Source organism: Nipponia nippon, unplaced genomic scaffold (assembly GCF_047370975.1).
Source record: "Nipponia nippon isolate SJK-2023a ecotype South Korea unplaced genomic scaffold, ASM4737097v1 scaffold_20, whole genome shotgun sequence".
NCBI lineage: Eukaryota > Metazoa > Chordata > Aves > Pelecaniformes > Threskiornithidae > Nipponia > Nipponia nippon.
This window is the reverse complement of record NW_028262337.1, coordinates 1,138,048-1,159,110: the sequence shown is the minus strand read 5'-3', so window position 1 is coordinate 1,159,110 and position 21,063 is coordinate 1,138,048. Positions and strand designations below refer to the sequence as shown.

The following is a 21,063-nucleotide window of genomic DNA, read 5'->3' as shown; positions in this document are numbered from 1 at the left end:
GGTGTGGCCCAGTCCTGGTATAGGTGGTGTGTCTGCCGGTGGCTGTCCCACCTTCCCGCTCCACCAGGTACTATTTCCTGTTTTGGGAAGTACGATGAGTGTATTCTATTTGTTGATCACTACTAAGCAACAGACCATAGTTAAGTGGTTTAATTGCAAATAATTCAGGCAGATCTTCATCTGTAGCTGCAGTAGGAACTTGAGTAATACTGTTCTACAGCTTAACTGGTGGAAAAGTGGCTACTGCTGCAAATATTTGTGTAGAGATTTAACTTCACTTTCTACACGTTCAACTGCTCCCCTGTGAAAGGAAAATAATGGAGCAGGCCTGAGGTTTAATTGAGTGCAGTGTTTATTTTTGTTTGTTCACATGAAGAATTTTCATGGCTCTATGTCAGTGCTCTTGAGGACATTTTTAAAGATGGCTGCCTCTTGCTGATGGTGATCATTCTGTGGTGTTTTGGAAACTTATAGAACAAAGCATGTTTTGACAGCAGTGGAACGCAAAGCATTCCAAGACGGGAGGCTTGTTAAGGTGAGGAGTTGGCACTGAACAGCAGACTCATATAAACTTCTGAGATCAAGCAGAACATTTCCATTTAATTGTGATCTCCAAAATTACTTCGGTCAATACAACTGCTTAAACATATCAACATAAGGCTCAAGATTACAATAAAGCATTTCACATGAAAACACTTTAAGCAGCATAACATGCTTAGTATTTGACAAAACATCCTCCAAATATCTGTACAGAATTATTCTAATAAACAGTGTTTCTGGAACAAGATCGAACCCTTACAACACAAAACACAAAACTCCTTTTTGTCAGTGATTAACAGCTGGTTTTGGCGATGTGTTTGCCATCAAAACTCTAGGAACAAATGATTTTCAAGGGCTGCAAGACCAGGATATGTTTCTATATAACCTATACTTCTAAATGAAGATTCTGCTTCCATGGTTTTGTACGTTTATTTGATGGAGTATCAGATTACACAGTCATAAAATTCTATTTACTATTTAAAGTAAAATGATAAATGTTATGAAAAAATACCTTTATTACATCAGTGATGCTTTAACTAAAGTGAATATTAAGACTATTAACCAGGGGTTGAAAGTTTCAGGCCCTGATACTTCTATATGTTCTTAACTTCACACGTAAGGAGTCTCCCTGGCAGCAGAGGGACTACTCTGATGGGCAATGTTAAGTGTGTGCCTAAGTGTGTGCAGAATGTGGGCCAAAGTACTCGGAGAGGCGCAGATGTGTTATACAGAGAAACGTTCTCAGCGCATAAATAAAATCTGGCTTTTTAGTATGTACATATACTGAAACAAAATATTCTTAACTGAAAGGATATGTTTTATTTTTTTCTCTTAATAGCGCATATATTCCCATTTCACTCAGAAAGTGCTTATGTATTCTCAGCTAGAGAATTATCTCATCAGCTGTGAATCTAGCATGGACAGTATATCTAAACTAAGAATGTCTTATCAGCAGGAAATACTGGGGGAAGAGAAGGCTGGCAATCTTACCTTGTATTAAAAAAAAACCTTCTCATAGAGAAGAATAGACTTTTAAATATTTTCAATCCTGATATATATACAACAGTAAAAATTCACATTTTCATGCTTTAGTGAGACACTTTAAAACCCTGCCCCAGGTAGCTCTCAGAGTAGCTGTATCCAGTTCCTAGCAGCTGCCTCACATTCAGCTCTAGTACCAGAAGCTTAAACTCTTGATAGCTGAGCAACCATGGGGACAGAAAACACAGTTCTACCAGATTTGGAAAGGGAAAGAAAGAAAAAAGTAAGTAATGGGTCATTCTATTTCCAGAGGCCCAGTAGCTCTCCTGTGTCCCAGAACAAGAAAAGGCAGTTCATGTTTCCAGTCCCATTAGACCTGCCTTGTACCTTTTCTGATGTCAGGGCCCAAGTGCAGTGTTTGTTCCACACAGTCCTCAGTAGTCTGAAAGAAATGTACCCATCACACGGCAAGAGAAAAATAGCCCTTTGGAGCACAGCTGAACCCCTCTCCCCTCGAATAGGCAGAACACCTATCTATTGCACCAGTTTTTTCCAATGTATCAGGAAGTATCCCCAGGGTTGATGCCTTTCACGGCTATCTATATAGACTTTTCTGATAAATTCAATGTCTCTGTGGGAAAGGTGACCTGCAGAGGGCTGCCCTTGGAGGTAGAGCTGGCCCTGCCACCAGACCTGATTTCATTCACTAGGAAGACGCTCTCGGAGTCCTGCCCCTGTGAAGAGTCTGAGGTCTCCGAGCTACGCAGTGTCCTTACTGACGTGGTGTCAGACTGGGCCAAGCTGGCAGTGGGACCTGGAAGTAGCACGCGACCCCCGAGACTGCTTTCGCTTAACTCTGGAGGGTAGAGCAGCGTTTGAGAGGTGCTGCTGATCTCCCTGAGCTCACGGGAGATGAAGGAGGGCGACTGACTTGACATGGCAGAGGAGGTTCTGCGGCCATCCACACAGTTGAAATTGCCTGCCGAGTGCTGCCTCCGAGCCCCTCCAATGCGGCAGAAGAGGCATTTGATCTTCTCAATGGCTTTCCTGAGCACAGTCTTGCGGAGGAGGATGTAGACCCACGGGTCCAAAATGGGGTTCACCGAGGCAATGCGGATGGCTTGCAGATCAGGGTTTTGACTCACATCCTTCACTGAATCTGGCTGGTACAGCTGGTTCACAAAGACACGGACCTACCCAAGGAGAAGGGGGAAGAGAACGACACAATTATAAAATTACATCAGGAACTCAAACTTTACATTTCAAAGCAGAGATCTTGATTTGCTACTGCAAGCTATGACAAGAGAAGAGGCTGGCAAAGCCAGGCATCTCAAATTGGCAGCTGTGAGTTTATTTTTGGAAATAGCAAAAAAATCAGAGACATGAATCTGCTTTAAACTGCCCTTCTTTGTTACAAGTAGGAAAGGAATGGCTCTTTCTCTCTCCTTCCCCTCATTATTAATCCTTGAATCTCCACCTTTTGGCTGATGTTTTTAAAAATTTCTTTTTCCTGGCAGAACTTGGGAGCAAAGATGTAGACCTGTATCCTACTTCCTTGGTGTACCTTGAGTCTTATGCTACCTGCAAAGACACATCTGACTGAGGAGACCTGGACAATCAGTTCCTCTAGCAAATGTCTTAATAATTGTTTGTTTAGAAACAAACTGAAACACAGATTATAATCCAAGTACACTAGACTCTGGAAACAAGTCCAGAGCTGTCGATTCCCAAGTTTAGAAACGCATTTTGCTGGCACCTGCCCTTACTGAAATTGTTTGCATACCCTCAACTGTTTGCTTGCTGCGGCATGGTTTGGAAACAAGAAATGGCAGGGGGGAGGAAAGGTCCCCCAGCTAGGAAATTTTTAACAGGTCAAGATGATGACATGATTGCAGCACTGGACTGGAGTGCTCCGCTCACCTACATAAGCCAGCATTTTGGTTCTACTTACAAAAGCACAAAAATACTGATGAAGTGGTCAAGAATTTAAGATGCTGAATCACAGAATCATAGAATTGTTTAGGTTGCAAAAGACCCTTAAGATCATCAAGTCCAACTGTTAACCTAGCACTGCCAAGTCCACCACTAAACCATGTCCTTAAGCACCACATCTACATGACTTTTAAATACCTCCAGGGATGGAGACTCAACCACTTCCCTACGCAGCCTGGTCCAGTGCCTGAATACCCTTTCAGTGAAGAAGTTTTTCCTAATATCCAATCTAAACCTCCCCTGGCGCAGCTTGAGGCCATTTCCTCTTGTCCTATCACTTGTTACTTTGGAGAAGAGCCTGACCCCTACCTCGCTACAGCCTCCTTTCAGGTAGTTGTAGAGAGCAATAAGGTCTCCCCTCAGCCTCCTCTTCTCCAGGCTGAACAAGCCCAGCTCCCTCAGCCGCTCCTTGTAAGACTTGTGCTCTAGACCAGCTGCTACATGAAGTGACTATTTAATTAGCAATTTTAGTTTATCATGCACAGAATTTAAGACTAAAGGATTCTGTCTTCTACACAGAAAGGTTTTCTTCAGCTTCTTGCTTTGAATCCACAAAAAAACCCTAGTCCCTCTCCTGGTTTAGAAGCCACTTCTGTAAATGCTACTGTGAGTAAGGCACAGTCCAATTTTTCATATCAATTGTTATCTTTCCAGTGTCACTAAGGAGGATGGCATCATATGAGTTTGTTATGTTGATCAATCTCAAATAGCTGTTCTCCATTTTAGCAAGACCTACGCAGTGTCCAATTATAGGAAGGCCTAGGAAAGCCACTAAAAAGAATTGATAATGGACGACGCTGTTCTCTTCATATTCCTTAAGGTAAGCCAAAATAAATCCCTTCATTATCTTCTTATCTGATACAGTAAAAATCTAGTAGCAAAATTATGAGGTTTTTAAAATATCATCCTTGACTCCTGAAATGCATCAAGTCTTGCCTAGCTAGGTGGTTACACACAAGGAAGCAGACAAGCATTTAAATAAACGAGCCAAACTAGAACAGCCCTCTTAAGTAATTTTTATTAGAAGTTCCGCATGTGAAGCTGTCCAAGTCTGGTGAAAAATTTCACAATTCTGTTTGGAGAAATATTCCTGCAGCAGGGCAATGTTGTGGCATTCGGCTTGTCAGAATTCAGAGATTGAGTGTGCTCCAAAGCTATCAATTAAGTATGTTTAAAATAACAGTCTCTCTCAAACAGACTGCCAAATCAATGATTGCCTACATTTTCTTTCTCAATACTTTTCTCTAGGTTTATGGGTAGCAAAACCTGCCCACAGAAGTAAAAATTTGGGAAAATCTTGAATTTATACAGCAATATAATGGTGAGAGTTTTATTCTCAGTTACTTTCCTAATGATTTCTAACACTGCAGATGTCTTCTTGGTAACTAATTTATTGACCTTATTTTTCTGTTAAGCCAAACATGCAATTCAAGTACTTCAAAGAGTGTTCCTATGCATATCGAACTTATTTTTATGGGTTTTTCTTTAATTAAGCTTTACTCGCTTTAAATCTTTTCATCATTTGTTTTATATGAGCCTCCTATCCGATACCCACCACGACATGATTCCATGCGTCACCAGCTGAGAGAAGACCAGCCCCGCCAGAGGCCAAAATTTTGGAATACCTGCCGTTCGGCTGGTACCGACGATTCCTTAAAACCGGCCTTAATTAAGCTCTCCTGCCATTTGCCGGCGGGGCGGGGGGGGCGCAGGGAAGTCCCCGGGACACCCTTCCCGCGCGCCGCTAGGTGGCACGGGTGGCCCACGGCCACGGCCACGCAGCAGCCACCGGCCACCACCGCGGCGGCGGCTCTGCCACCTGCCCGGCGCCGAGGGGCGGCCGCTGCAGCCCGGGGGGAGGCTGGCGGGTGGAAACGGGCGGCCGCCGGTTCACTCCGCAGGCGGGGAGAGGTCTTGTGGCTCCCGTTTGTCAGCCTGGGCAAGTAAAGCTGCTGGCGGCGACAGCGGCATGCCGAACCCGAAACTCGGCAGTTGGGATTGCCGAACCTGGAAGGCTGAAAAATAAGTTGACGCGGCGTTGTCTGGCACCGGCTAAAACCTGTTCTTGAAATACCGACTTGACCATTTGTGTGACACTTTTTTCCCCTCCAAAATGATAAGACGTCAAATGTATAAATATACAAAGGCCAGGTTTCCCCAGGGGATTTAACCTGTGCCATAACATTTCTTTCCAAATGCTCCTTTTCTTTTTCTGTACTGAGATCTCGTTATGCAGGGGAATACACCCTGAAAGGCTGCAAATGCTGGCCTATGTATTTGAGCAGCGGACCATCGGACAGGTGCGTGCCCTGAGAGCCAGGAGTTCAAAGGACTGAGGGAGTGGAGGCCTTCTAGCAGCTTATACGTCTAAATGCAGTCATTACCAGGAAGACCACAGGTGTGACAGGGAGGGGTATTTGCTGATAAATTCATCCAGATCGCAGAACCAGAAGGCACACTTTGAAGATAGCTGAAGAAGTACACAGTCCAGCTTTGGAGACCTTTTTTTTTTTTTTCTGCTTTAAACTTGGAGCTATAGTTACACGTCAGTGATTTAATAGTGGGATTGTTCCTTTGATAAGCAGCATATGAAATGTCACCTTTCTCCATCTACCTGGCAGACTTTATGGAAAGACAAAAAAGTCTTTCAGTGCTGACTCTGTGGCTGAAAAAGACAATTGCTAATTGCACAGCACAGCTTGCTTTATGTTATCTCTGTATGCCTTATTTCCTTTTGACAGAAATGCGGCACGTTTAGGTTAAAGATTCATAAAATGGACCTTTTTAGTGAAAACTTTGGACTGTACAAAACTGTTTCTGCTTCCCAGAAAGGTCTCATGTCTTTTATTAGAAGCCCCCCAGAATGCCAAATGCATTTATCAATTCAGACCTATTGCTGGGATTACATCTTAATCACAATAAGGTAAAAATTAATCTGCGTTGGAAAGTCAGTTTTATAATTACATACTGGTGAAACAGCATTTACTAATATATCATCTACAAGAACAGCAAGAAAGACATCCTGTCTTGGCCAGAAGTCTTCTGCTGCAGGACATAGCATGATAAAGGGTATTGCCTTGCATCTTCTAAGTAAGTGCCGAGTAAGTGGAATCCACTACTAAATTAGCTAATCTGATGACTGAATTTGTGCGATCTGAAATCCTAATTAAAGAAAGAAGCAAACTACCACAATTCAAATCTCAAAAAAAAAGAGTTTTGTATGTTAGATTTGTAGCTGTAAAATTCAGGCAGCATCTCTTAAAAGTACTAGTGGTTTGTTTGCAATTGTGTTAAAAAGTGCATAGCTCCAAGGAATGTTGAGTTTAAACTCAAGTGATAGGTACTTGTAGGATCAGAGTCCTCTGTGCTGTTTGCTGCTTTTCCTTTTCACTAACTACAGATGCAAATCATGATTTCTAATCCTATGAAGTACTATAAAGTCAACTGTATAGTTACAGTCACACTGGTAATTGTCTTCATAGCTTCTACCTGCCCTCAAAATCTCCCCACATACCGATAGGATAAATTTAAAAACTGTACAGTAGTAAGCAGGAACAAGTTTTTCAGCTCTACAAGCCAATAACCTTTGCCCTTCAAGGGCTTGGTGTCTGCTTGGTATCTACTCCATTGCTCAAAAATCACGTCTGCCACCTTGCTGTTGGCTGTGGACAGTCCCTGACATTTAAAAAGTCGAAACCAAGCAAGCCAAAAGAAAATTCAAACTTCTAGATCAATTAAACATTAAGTCAGAAACTCTTGATTATATCATGCAATCCACCAGATGTACACCCTGAAATATTATATTTTATTTTCCACTCCACCATAATTTAACAACAGTGCTCAGTGGTCAGAATCAGAAAAAGATCATGCACTTGAAAATCTTAAGAGCATCTGAGAGACTGCTGGAGTGAATTACAGACTTTGAGTAGTGTGTGCCTAATTACTCCTGAAATAGTTTGTTTTTTTTTAAAGGCCGGATAATAATTTCTACTCTATTCTTGACAAAATTCCTCCTAAAATAACATTCCCTACTTTTAACTCTATCCCATTCTATTTTCTAAAAACTCACACTAATTGAAAAGATGAGACAACCAGTGTGAAGTGCAGACAAGAGTCAGCACATGATTTATGTATTTTCCTTATTTCACTTTTAAACTATTGTCAGATTCTTCTTCATGCCCTTCACATCAGTTTCTGCACATTGAGAACACATGAGGTTATATCAAAAGTTTCCTTTCACTAATGTTTTTCGTTCAACTTTTGTTTCCTTGATAAATTTGATCAGCCTTCAGTTCTGTCAAGTTTGTTCAGCGTGTTGCACAAACCCCATAATTTTGTTATAGCACTTGTTGTCACTGTAAAATTTTACTGATTTTATGAATAAATCATTATGACACTAAACAACCCTACTTGTAAACTGAGTGCTGGAACATCTCATTATTAAAAACCGCTGTTCTCTGTGACTCAGCTTGCTGTTCTTTAACCACTTTTTAAATCAAGACAAGCCTTTGCTTATTATTTCAGGGCTATTTAATATTTGAAGGCTTGAAATTTTTTTGTCAAACCCTAATAAATGTCACCTGCTGGACTGCCTCTGTCTGCTATTTTATTATGTTGTGAAGGTGTTCATTCTAAAATGTTAGAGGTTTATCTCTCTCAGAAGTTGCTTTGCTTTGACTTAAGTGATGGTTTATTCAGCTGAAATCATCAGTAGGAAGTCAGCTCATCAGAAAACTTCAGTCACAAAGCACCCTCTGAGCTTGCTTTCTGTGTCTGAATCATGCCACCACCACCACCACCACCACCTTACCACTCGCATGTTCTTGATGACTGCCAGGCTGTCCTGTTATAGATGAGCCTCTCGCTCGGTAAGAGGTCCCTAAAACTCCCCCGAGTCATGAAAAGATACGTCTATATTAGTGAGTTACCTATCTCTGCTAGTGGCTTTTTCTAGGGATTTACAGCATAAAGGTGTCAATTCTCTGAGTTTATACCTGAATTCTTAACCTCAGTTTATATGCAACCAAAAGGCTTAATACAGCGGCATACGCTGCAGTACATCATGGCACAAAGAAGCATGTATGGCTATAGCTTATTCCCGCAGGGGGAGGCAAATGACTTATAAAAGCTACTTAACAACGAAGAAATTTAACCATACTGGACACTGTGATGATGTGTATATATGTGGTTGGGTTTTTTTTTGGGGGGGGAAGAAAGCTTCCTTTTTTTCTTAGTCATCCATCTAAGTGAAATGACAGTCTCTTACGTCATACTAGATATAGATGTGCTGCAGGGAAAAGCTAACTTATGTGAACACTCCCAAGGTAACACTGTGCGTTTATAAGTAGTGAAATCAAGGTCTGAGACAGCTACACAACTTCATCACCTGCACCTTCACATACCTTCTGCTATATACAAATTTTTCACTAGCTACTGTTTAAATAATAAACCTTTTGCCCCACCCAGGTTCATTAATTTTAACTGTCAACAATCCAGTTCCCTTTCTGTAACCCCTCCCTCTTGATTTTTCCATTTTTTTGGTTTTTAATATTCTGTAAAAGACTCCAAATGGATATGAACAATTTCATTTTGCATTTTACGCTCAGACTTCTCAGCCTTCCTCTAGCTGCTCCTCCACAGGATAAGGTTTGCCTTTTTTCTGAAACAGCTGAAGTCCACCAGCTGATACCCTGTATCACATTACGACGCTATATTTAATTCCCAGAACCCATTCTCTGCATTTACCAGCATCTCTTTTGAAAACGCAATATCGTTCTTTTGTGAAGCAGCTGTCATAATACTAGATTAATCAAATTAAGTACTGTCAACCCACGGTACTGTCGGGGTTTTGGCCACTCCATGACCTGATGCCTCCTGATGCAGCGAGTCGGCTTGCCCCTGCAGTTTCTGGAGCTGGACGGCAGGGCAGGTCGCGCGCGGTTCCTGCACCCAACACGCGCGCGCCTCCCGGAGACACCCTGCATGCGGCTCAGCCAGCACCTCTCGACTTCCCTCAGACACCAAGCAACAAACGCGCGGCACCGTGCTCGGTCACGCCATGGCGCAACGCAAAGTGACAACGCCGAAGCACGGGAGACAGCCTTCGGCGACAGCTGGGGCGCCGGTGCTCCAGCACAGCCACACTTCACTGGCTCCTGTTTATGTTAGTAATGTGGCAAAACTGGCCAGACCCTTGCGATTACAGCTCCTCTGAGGCAGGGGGATGGACTCGCTGACCTCTCGAGAGTCCTGTTCACATGTACTTCTCTAAACCTCCTACCGTGGTATACGCTATTTGTTTCACATCCTCAGCTGGCCAGCTGTATTTCACACACATCATAGCCCCTCTGCGACAGAGGGATCACCCGACTGACAATAAACCCCCTTAAAACAATCCTTCTAAAAACACTTTCTGTCTGACAACCACTGCTTGGCTCCCTACGCTGTGTTTTGGAAGGTGGCGAATAAGGCAAGCCAGCTATTTGTTTAATGTCTCTGAGCCAGAAGAGGAGAAGTTTGCCAAGTTTAATTATGGTGGGTGGCAAGCAAGAACTGAGCCTCCAGCTGGTGTTTTGGTTTTTTTTTTGTCTTCCTTGGAGATAAGGTGGAGGAATAGAAATAAGTGGATTCTGCATATTCAGTTCAATGACAATAATTGTATCGTCTGTTTCAGAAAATTAGCAAACGGTTAGTGGCAATGTTGTCTGACATTTCGGGATGATCTTTAGGTTTATGTGGGCGAGATTCCTCCAACTCTTATTTAACTGAGAATTACACTGATGGGTCGTTCCACTGAGTTTACTCCTCCCACAGTGGGGAAACTGCTGGAGGTATGTAGAAGTGTGGGATCTACCCAGAGATGGTGGGTGAATCCCTCAGGAGGGGAAGCTCGACTCAGGTTTTGGGTGTGAAGCACTCTTTGTGTTGCTGGTGCCAAGTGAACGGAGCTCTCTCCTCCTTCCGCATGCACATCAAGGACTGCTGTACCCTTCAGCAACAGTGTGCGCATTTTTAAAACACAATAAACATCCAGAAATGCAGGCCAGACCCAAACCTCACTCATCACAAATTAATTTTGGAAGTGAACTTTAAAGTGCCTTTAGCTCTCAGTAAGATTTTTGCTGTGTGGATTCCAGTTAAACAGTGGAAAAATTATTGAGAATTTTTGGCGCTGTATTGTAACCAATCAAAGGAGCCTGGGACTTGGGATAAGCGTGTTTCTTTTCTTGTAAATATAAATCAACAAAACTTTCTTTCACCATGCATGTATGCTAACAGCCTTTAAGTTATTATAACAGTCTGCAGCACCAGCTAAATAGGAGTCTGTCCTACAAGCACAGACTAGGAGGAGAAAAGACTCAGCAGTGTGGGTGATGGAAAAGAAGAAGGGTTGCGAAACGTTACTCACCACCAGAGGAATGGAGCAGATGACCACCACCAGGGAAGTGGCAATGAGCAGAATAACCATCTGGATCTCTGCTCCAGCCATCCGACGGAAGCTCCGGCGTCTGCGAAAGTCAGATAAACGGCTGGAGGTGGTGTCTGTCCCCAAGGACATGCGTCGCATGAACTGGCGGTGCATGCGAATGAGGGCCACACACACCAGGATGTTGCAGATCACAGTGACCATGATTAGGAAGGAGCTGAAGCCAGCGTACATGTAGGAATATGCCGCATGGGTGGCCTCCTTTGCGTGCCAGTCTATGAAACACCAAGTGTGAGGGTACTGCAACGTAGATTTGCCGAGTCCCATGCTGGGGAGGGCGCAGAACAGCACGTTGGAAGCATAGATGGCAAAGAGCGTGAGCCCTGCCAGCTTCTTGTCTACATAATGGTTGTAGAAATAGGCATGGTTGATGGCCAGGTACCTCTCTATAGACATGGCACAGATAATGCTGAGGCCAGAAAGTCCAAAGAAGAGGAGGATGAAGGAGCTGTACTCACACAGCGCTGGTCCTCCCGGCCAGCGGTTCTGCAGGTACGTGGCGATAGTGACCGGACTCACCAGGCAGGTCCCCAAGAGATCGGTGACCGCCAGCCCGCAGACCAGCGTGTAGAAAGTGGTCTCCTTCTGCTCCTTCCTGGACTTGCAGAGCACCACGATGGCGATGAGGTTGCCCACCACGCCAAAGATGAACATGACGGTGGGGATGGTGGGTGGCTTCCCGCCCTCGGCCCCACTGGCGGTCCCGTTGGCGGAGCCATTCGCAGGTGGCATGATGGTGGGGTTGAACGACATGATGCGCACGCTGCTGCTGGGGGGTCGAGCGAAGGCAAAAGTGAGATCGAAGAGGTAAGGCAGAGCAAGGCAGGGAGTAGTCTAGCGTGGAAATAAAAATTCAAATAAGCGAGAAGGGGGGAGGGAAAAAAAGTGGTGTATTGTCGTTAAAAAAAGAAAAAAAAGTCCTAAAAAGGAGCCGAAGCGTGGGGCCGTCCGGCAGCGACCGACTGCAGCCGGGGAAGCCGAGCCTGCCTCCTCCTGCCGCCGCTCTCCCCGCGCAGACCGCAGCGCTCCGCCGCCCAGCCCGCAGGGGGATCGGGGCGGCCCGAGCGCGGAGCAAAGCGGAGCGGAGTCGCCTCACCGCTTCTCGCACCGGCAGCGGGCAGGGCTCAGCGCGGCGCTGGGGCGGCCCTGGGCGGGCGGGCGGCGGCTCCAGGTGCCCCCGGGGACGGCGCGGGAAGGTGCCGGAGCGCGGTGGCCGCCGCTCATCCCCTCCCGCCGGCCGGCGCGGCGGTGCGGTGCCTTGCGGGGCGCGGGCGCCGTCTCGCTCCCCGCGGCGCTCCCGCCGAGTTTCGCCGCGGAGGGCGGAGGCGGCGAGGGCAGCTCCCGCCGCTCCTCCCCGCCCTCTCGCCCCATTGGCCGCGCCGGGGAGGGCAGGTTGCCCGGGCCCGGGCGCGGGCACCTCCGCCCGGGGCTCCCTGCGGGGCGGGGGCGGGGCGGGCGGCCGCTCATGGCGGGGGGCGGTGGGCACCGGCCGGGACGGGGGCACTTGCGCGCGCAGCCCCCGCTTGGCCGCCTCCTGCCCCGCGGCCGCAGGCCCCGTGTGCCCTCCTCGGCCCGTCCTTCCGTTGTAATGGATGGGAGCGAGGGCTCCTCGCACCTTCCCCTGCAGGGCCGCGCTGCTGGACGGGCCGTGCTCACCGAGGAGCTGGCTCGGCGCAGCTCGGGCCCGCCGTATTCCAGCGCGGGGCCTGGAAGGGGGCCCGGGCGCCGCCGGACGCGGCCTGGCGCAGGGGGTGAGCTCGTGTCTGTCGCCTCCGCGCCCCCGGTGAGGAAGGGGCTGGTGCCCCAGAGCCTTCCACTGGCTGCGGGTTGAGGAGCGGCAGCTGGGAGAGGCTGCGGCCAGGCTGTTTATCGCGAAGGTAAGCACGGGTTGAGTGAGGTGATGCCACAGAGCACAACAGCTGGCAGCGGACGCTCTTGCATCAGGCGAGCGTGTCCGGTGTCCTCCACTGCCGAAGGAAAGGTCTCCTGATGTACTGCCCATATCTGCCCTCTGTTAGTGAGGTTACTAAACACAGGAAGGGTGTGTGTACGTTCGAGGGAAGTGTTTATATGTTGGTTTCAAGAACTTGTTTTGTCTTGACCATGAGACGATCACGGATGAATTGGAAATAGGGTTACACTTGGCAGCAAAGCCTCAAGATTATAGTTCAGTCTTCAGCTGGCCTGATGGAGGGACAACAGTCGCTTTCATGTGATGCCTCATGGCGGCTTTCACCCAAGTGGTGGTGGAGTCCCTAGTCCAGAAGTGTCCACAGAAACCTACCATCGCAACAGGTACATGCGTGGGTGTTTATGCTGGAGGGGAAAGTGCCACTGACCTGCACTAATGCTGTTGGGTCAGGGGTGAAGCTTCCCACTGTTGTACTGAATCGGACACCCAGATCCAGCTGGTCTAACACCCTTTCTCTTACATGAGGTGACATCAGTTGCTACAAAGGACACAAAACCTGTGCCCTGAAGCATGACGTTTATATCCTTACAAGAACCTCTTCTTTGACAAAATGTATTATAAAAGTCTGATCTTTTTTCAGTCTTACTATCCTTCCCCCTCTCTTTTTTTTAAGCCTGTGAAAGTGATGCCTGTGGATTTACTGGCATTTGGTAAAGTTGTGATAATATCATGACATACTGCCAGCAAAAGTACTGACAAAACAAAACATATGAGAGAGGACAAGTTGTGTACTGTGGGAAAGAGAACGAAGAGTTTCAGTTTTCAATGCTGTATGAACAGACAAAAAGAAAATTATTTTTTTATTTGATCAGCTTTTTAGTGTTATCTAACTGCTTTGAAAACTAAAATTCAGTTTTAGAAAAAATAGTTGGTTTTGAAATAACACATACAGAGTTATTATAGTAGTCGTGGTGGTCTGGTTTTCTCAGAGAAAATAAAAACAACTATTTTTTATGTTTTGCTAGTATTAAAAGCTCTTTATCTTTCACAAAATTGGAAAATTATTATGTCACAAGCACAGAGCTACCTGTGGGAGTAGAGGTTGCTCAATTAGGTTTGCCTAATGTCAGAAGCAAATTATAAGCACTTCAAAATACTTTAAAAAGAAAGCCCAGCACAAAGGTGGGGTTTTTTTTGTATCTTTTACACAGTTTTCCAGCTGTTCTAGGAAAGCTGCCCCAGGTACAGAGCAAGGTCTGAATTCAGGTGGTGTAATTCCACATACTTTCTCAATAGTCCTTGTTTCCTACACTGAGACTTTGGTGCTCTGGTGTTAGAGGCTACAATGTGGGATTAAGTTGACACAGGTGCAGCAGTCATTACTAGTATGGGAAAAGAATTACCTTGCTTCCCTGAAGCAATGCAAAGGTTTTTAATGACTAAGGGCAGAGGAAATGATTTATGTTTCTTTGTTGCTGCCTTTTTTTCACTTTTTTTTTTCTTATCCGCAGATGGAGGCTTATGAGGTATTTTGACTGTCTCATAACAGACTGTGTGTCTTCAGAAGCCTCAGTCTATAGTAGAGGGTGCTCAGGTCCTTCTGTGGGGTACGTATACATGTGTGTGTATGTGAAGGAATGAATGCTGTTTTTCATTCTGTAAGATCTGCCTTATAATGGACACATCTAAGGAACTAATCAAAAGTGCAGGGAAGCCAGTAAAATCAATGAAGAAACAACAGAAATACAGTTTTGAGTGCAAGGATACTAAGATCAGTTTTGTCAAATAGTGTCACTTCTTTAATTAGAGAATATGATGGAAATCAGTCACAGAATTGTGGGAGAGGTGTTGCCTATGAGCTTGCTGTATCTACCCATTGTTTAAAACTTGTTGAGTTATTAGAAAAAATTGGTAACTTTTAGGAGTTTCCCTTTGAACTAATGGTTCTGATACCTAGAACTCCTAGTCAAGATGAAAAGCATAATCACACAAAAGCCTTAGTCTTCAGAGCAAAGAAGAGACATAAAGTGGAACTGAAAAACTGAACAAATTCCACATGCAACATGAGTAGTCATGCTGTCATAGCAGCAATGTCACACGTTGTAGCATTGAGTAACCACCAAAGAACTTGTGTTTGTGCGGAAGCCACTTAGGTGAGAAGTCAAAATATCACAAAGAAAAAATGAAAGATTTGGAGTGATAATCATGTATGGAAAAAACCCCAAAACTCAGTTAATTTAAAAAAATACTAGATTAGAAAACATGGACACTGAAAATGATTAGGATAAACTTTTACTTGCCTCAGAGTAAACTTTTTCTGATTTTAATGTTGTTACAATTTTTAGAAGATTAATACTGAAATAGGTGAGTCAACTACTATATAGCTTGATTAGTTGAGCTGCAGAACTAACTGTGGTCTTAATTCTAGTTTGGTGAATGATTTAAATTAAAATACTTGATTTTTTTTTTTTCCTTCTTCTGTGGTGTGGTAAGAGGCTCATATTTATTCAGCATGTCTCAGCTGCCACGTGATATCCCTTATAAAGCTCCTTTAGTCAGCTGATGGTTCCAAAACCTTACCTGCGTTGCTCAGGGGCAGCTGGAATATAGGCAAATAAACTGCGCAAAGGTCTCTGCTATATGAAACTGTGATTTTAACACCAAAATGCCCATGTAGGCATGTGAATTGATGGGTATTTTCTCGAGGTGCTTCTATGAGCTCTGCTTCCAGAGGAGCTATGTGTTCAGCGGGCAGTAAAAGTGGATATACAGCCAGTTTCGGAAACTTTGGACTGCTTTTAACATGCTGCAGGTCTGAAAAATGTTTTGCATGTTAAAGTCCCATTAAATATCTGAAGTTCAGTAACATTCTTGATTTACTCAACAGTTTGTCAACATTTCTCCTTTGTTGGGAAATTTGGCTATGGGAAAACTTTCTTGTTGCTTTTTTGCTTAATTTTTGTTCAGCTGTCATGCTTTCAACACATAAAGTGTTTCAGGAAAAAACTCACTATTAGACTAAACTCTGTCTGTGTGCCAAAATAAAATCATTATTAATAGACAATGGAAGTAGACTGAATCAAATGTTACATAATAGTCTTTAATTAATCATTAGAAAAGAAAAAATATACAAGGAGTAAGTTGAAAAAATGTTAAAAAGGAAGTGGGGAATTCTGTAATGTAATTTGAATAGAAATGGCATTGTAAGTAGACAAAAAAAATTTATGTTTTAAAGTGTATGATATTTTCCTGCCCACATATTTTCATATAAAATCATCACAGATAGTAACAGAATTGAATTTATTTTAGGAGTTCTGGTTATTACTGGTATGACTAGCAATATTGCTAGTACTTCGGGCACATTTCCGTTGTACCTGATAACACATCTTGATGAATGGGGCATTTCCCTGGGCAGGGGGAATTCTCTGGGGAGTGAGAGCAGTCCTCCCCAGCCCCCTGCTCTTCTCGCTGTATGACTGTCTAGGAGAGAGCTGCAAACTGCCACTGCCAGGGGATCTGATGGTGCGCTGGCATGCGAGGCACCTCTGCACTCCAGTAGGACATTATCGTGCCAAAAAACACAGCTCTATAATTTACTCCACAGTCATGTGTTCCATATTAGTCAATCATGCTACTGAAGTTAGGGGGTTTTTTCCTGTTTAAACGATGCTGTTAATCTTTATAGTACACTGAATGACTTTTTCCTCTGTAAGAACATTTGTCAGTGCAGCAGTACGTAGTTCTATTTTAGCAGTTATGAAGTCTGCGTTAATAGTTAAAATACTTTTAAGTTATTTTTTTCAACCCATTTCTTTGGACCAGTATAGATTAAATTACCTTCTTCCTCAACTGTTACTTATACTGTTTTTTCTGGGTTTTTTTGTTTGTTTTTTTTTTAAGTTTGGCAATTCTTACTTGCCTTTCAGAGGCCAGCAGCATAAAAGGGAAGTTCATACAAGAGCACTAATAATAAGCTGTGAACATATTTTCTTATTTTAGAGCCTGTAAAATAATTTTCACTATTTCAGGTCTTACCTGATGAGTTACAAGTAGATAGCTAAGTCAGACCCTATGCAGAAAAAATGTTAGGAATTAAATTGCTCTTGGGCACAAAATGTGGCACCTTCACTGAATTAAACTAATATCTTTTTAGAACATTTGCTGGATTGGTTTTAAAGGGAACTTTAGAATATACTTTTTAAATATTAGCAACTGGAAATTTTTGTGTTGTTTTAGCTTTCTGCAGTTGGCTGTGTGTGGTGGTTCATTTTGCTGTGACAAGGTACAGTAATCAGTGGCTGTGATGAAAGGAGAAACAACCCAGCATTGCACAGGAAGCAGTTATCTTGCAGGTCTTGTTCGAGCCTAGCTGTTCTGCAGATTTTCCATGAGAGATCTGAAGACAAAAGACCCTTTCCAAGAGTCCTGACTATAACTGTGGTGTTATCTGTGTGCCAGAAATTTCAGCGAAGTGGCAGGCTTTCTTCTGTTTCTTTTTTTTCGAGGTGTGATAATGGGACCTGGGAGTGTGTTGAACAGCTATATTCTGTTGCTTTGAAGAAAGAACTGAAGCTGTGCATTTCTGTTTGAAAGTTGAAACTTTTATCAAGTGTTAAAAGCTGTGTACCGAAGGCACCTGTGATGAAATCAGTGGACCTGTGATTTTTGCAGACAGATTAACAGTCATGGAAGTGGCTTAACCACCATGATATGGTTTCGTAGCATTCCTTTCTTTGTTGTCATACTTGGCATTGTTTTTTTTTCAACACCTTCTTGTAAAATAAACTGAAGTTTCTCTGGAAAATATACTACCTCTGTACAAATCGTCTTCTCTGTTTCTATCCTGGTGAAGCACTCCAGGAACATTGTCAGTAATTTTGAGGGGAAATTTGTTTTCTTCTGGGACGGTTACTGCACAGTCTTTGGAAAGAGGGCAGAATCCTTTATAATATGTGCTGAGGCTGTATGCTACCTCTGCAGCATGAAGGCTGGCTTGGGCATGTGATTTGAGGCTAGATATGAGTTATGATCAGCTGAAAGTTTAATAGAAGTTTCTTCTTGTACCATCCTGCCCACTATGGGGCTGGGCTTGAAAGCGTTTCCAGCTGTCAGGATAGATTAACAATTAGTAGTGCAATGCAATGGCTCTTTCATTGCCTCGTGGAAGAATTCTCCTAATAAAAGCTGAGGCTGGGCTCTTTGGGAAAGATTTTTCCTTTTTATAAATGCTTGCCATTGCAAAAGTTTTTGTACACAATGTTACTACTGTATGTAATCAAATCTGGCATGAAGTGAATTATATCACATTAAGCTTTGAATTCTGAAAGATTCCAAGACCAAGAAAAATAATACAAACCAACAAGCTACTGGATACTGTCTGTAAATCAGAAGCTTGGTTCTTAGAAAAATCTACTTAAGCTCATTGAAATAAAGGCCAATTTTTTGGAAATGATTCATGTATTAGGTGAGTCAGTTATCTTTCACTACGAGGACACTGGCTGCAAAGTCACTGGAATAAACCCCAACTTTAATAAGCCTGCAGCAAATGACAGGCTATATTTGCAGCTGAGGGCTTTTAAGAAGATCTGCAAGAAGTTTTTAAGGAAATGTTTTCTTGCCTGTAAATTCTCTGTTATTCCAGCAGAGGGTAGTTTATCCTCTAAGAAGCTGGGTGTGTTGAAAGAACGATCAGGAAAGGTAACAATGATTCCCATTTTCTTTTATTTAAGATAGGGCAATAAAAATTAACTTCAATAGACTGACCTCATCAGATTAACAAATGTTGAAACATACTGTTAGGCTGCGGTGTGTTCTTAGGCTGAAACTGGAGAAGACAGCCAAATTCAACAGTAGTCCCATTTCTGTCCTGCTACCACGCGCTTTATTTGCCCTTTAAGAATTACTGCTGTTTGCTTATGCTGAAAACAGTTGCATTATCAGCCTGATGCTTAAGAGCTACTTGACTTTCATTTGTCAGCAAGTAAAGCAGATACAACATGAAACATTTTTTATGCCAAATGCATAGAATCACTCTAGTTGAAGAGTATTCGGCTTGTTTATAGTTGCTTAAAAACTCTTTGAGATCTGGACTGATGCAATTGTGCCTGGTTTTATCTCTTTACTCTAGGGCAAGGGTATCTTAGCTGTGGTAGTGAGACACACACCACTTAAAGCCTGCTACAAAATTGGCAGTGGTTTTGCTAGGGGTGATATGTATCACCCTTCTTTCTGCCACTGTACCTGCTGCTACAGCAGCTGATGTTAAGGAGGATATATGTTTGTGGATTGTCGTGATAGGACCCGCCTGTATCTGCTCTCTGCTATACGGATGGTACGTGGTGACTAGGGGAATACTCTTCGTGAGTTCTCTGATATTTTCTTTTAAATCAGTCGTCAGGAGGCAGTCCTGCCGGCAAGCTTCTGTGGCTGTCAGTCCTGAAGTGCAGCAGAAGCTCTTCTGATGTGAGAGCATGAGGGAGTGCAGCGAACATCGAATCTTTGAAAGCATAACAGAAGGGATGTGCGGATCCGCAACTATTCTGTAACCATGGTTCAATGAAGCCCTATTAGCAGAATTTGTTTCCATTCAAAGCAGTGTTTCAGCTCCTCATGGGTATTAGCCTTTTCACCTGATTTCTAGAAAGAGTAGTTTGGTCCACTGATTTTGGAAAGAAAAGGCAAGGTGTGCTCTGAGAGCCCGATGAGGAAAACTAAGTATGGGTCTGTACTTGAGGCTGCTTTGAGCCTCGGCGGATTGTGCAGCTGGCACATGAAATTTTCCAACACAGCCATTGATAAACCACCTAACTGAACAGTAAATAACATAAACAGCAACTAATATTTATAATTTTATTCATCTTAGTCAGCAGCCTAATATAGTCAATACTATGCTGCATATTTTAATTTTAAACATCTGTATCATTTGCTCTGAAAAAAAAAGGCACTACTCCTTTAAGAAAGCTGTGAATATGGTTAGTGTCAATCATGTCCATGGAAATGCTTCCATGGCTAGTTTGATCTTGGCAGTACTATCACTCAGAGTTTTCCCTGTGGTGTATGGAGTTTTTGTTTAGTTTTGTTTTGTTTTTTACAATATATGTCTGAATCAGGTAGGCCTGTAAGTCAAATCTAGCTGTATCCCTCTGTGTTACAGCCTTTTTCCCCCTCTTCGAGTTTTGAATGTGCTTTCAGAAATGACACATCATTGTTTTCTGTTTATTGGAAAAAACCCTAGACTATATCAGGGATGAATAATGTATCTAAATTCTTTATTTTGGAGCAATACAGGTATAACCAATTACCTTGATTCCATTTTTAAACTCATTCTACATTATCAAAGGAATACAGAAAAGCTCTTATATGGATCCGTAGAAGATTTATGTCATGCTCTCCACTGATTATACAAGAAGCCTAGGCAATTAATCTCTTAAGGCAGACGCTTTGGTTAGGTATCTTACTAACGTGGGATGATTCCAGGCCTGAGTACTGATCCAAGATCGCTGTTGTCTGAACACCAGACAGGCTAAAGAAGGTGGGGGAACCCGGGAAAGTTTTTCCAAAGTCACACAAAGGGTTAGTGCCAGAATTGTTACTTGCCCGTCCCTTGCAATCTCAGTTGATTCTGTTGCCTTCCAAAGTGGAAATAGCTTTGTCTGGAGGAGACAGACGCATTTATAGTTGATTTAATGTATTTAGTTTGAACTTTATACTGTTTCACTGGTAAGCAGTTTGCAAAGAGCTAATGTCTGGTTAATTGAGACTGTAAGCTTGTCACAGATGGAGAATGTATGCGTTAGCAATTAATGTACTTTAAATGGGCATAAGTAAACTTTGAACCACTGCATTCTATAATAAACAGTTCACTAGTTATTGAAGGTATGTATTAGCTTAGTGATATTTTTGAGCAGTTTATAAGTGAATCTTCATACATACATCTGGTATTTATATATCCTGTTCATTGTTATAGCATCTGGCTGTGGTAGAGTAGCAAACTGGAACAAAAATGAACTCCTTTCTCTTTAGAAATGTAGATAGGTAATAGTTTTAAATACTATACAAATTGAATTCCTGATGCTGTTTTCTCAGCAGCTGGGAAGCCTCTCACTGTCGGAAAGGCATTCAGTGTGTTTGATATTAAGGGTGGGGGAATGTT

General features: G+C 43.3%; 1 protein-coding gene across 2 annotated transcripts; it reads right to left on the bottom strand.

The window, feature by feature from the left end:
- Window positions 1-580: 580 nt before the first annotated feature.
- Window positions 581-12,286, bottom strand: PTGER4 (prostaglandin E receptor 4). Of its 2 annotated transcripts, XM_087759869.1 has the most exons (3): window positions 12,096-12,286; window positions 10,922-11,768; window positions 581-2,714 (listed from the first exon to the last, which is right to left on the bottom strand). In XM_087759869.1, the coding sequence occupies exons 1-3, from the start codon at window positions 12,221-12,223 to the stop codon at window positions 2,121-2,123; spliced, it is 1,569 nt and encodes a 522-aa protein (XP_087615995.1). In that variant the 5' UTR covers window positions 12,224-12,286; the 3' UTR covers window positions 581-2,120. The 2 variants fall into 2 exon arrangements, with proteins under 2 accessions (XP_087615995.1, XP_087615994.1); XM_087759868.1 differs by lacking the exon at window positions 12,096-12,286 and having other exon boundaries at window positions 10,922-12,075.
- Between the last annotated feature and the right edge of the window lie 8,777 nt (window positions 12,287-21,063).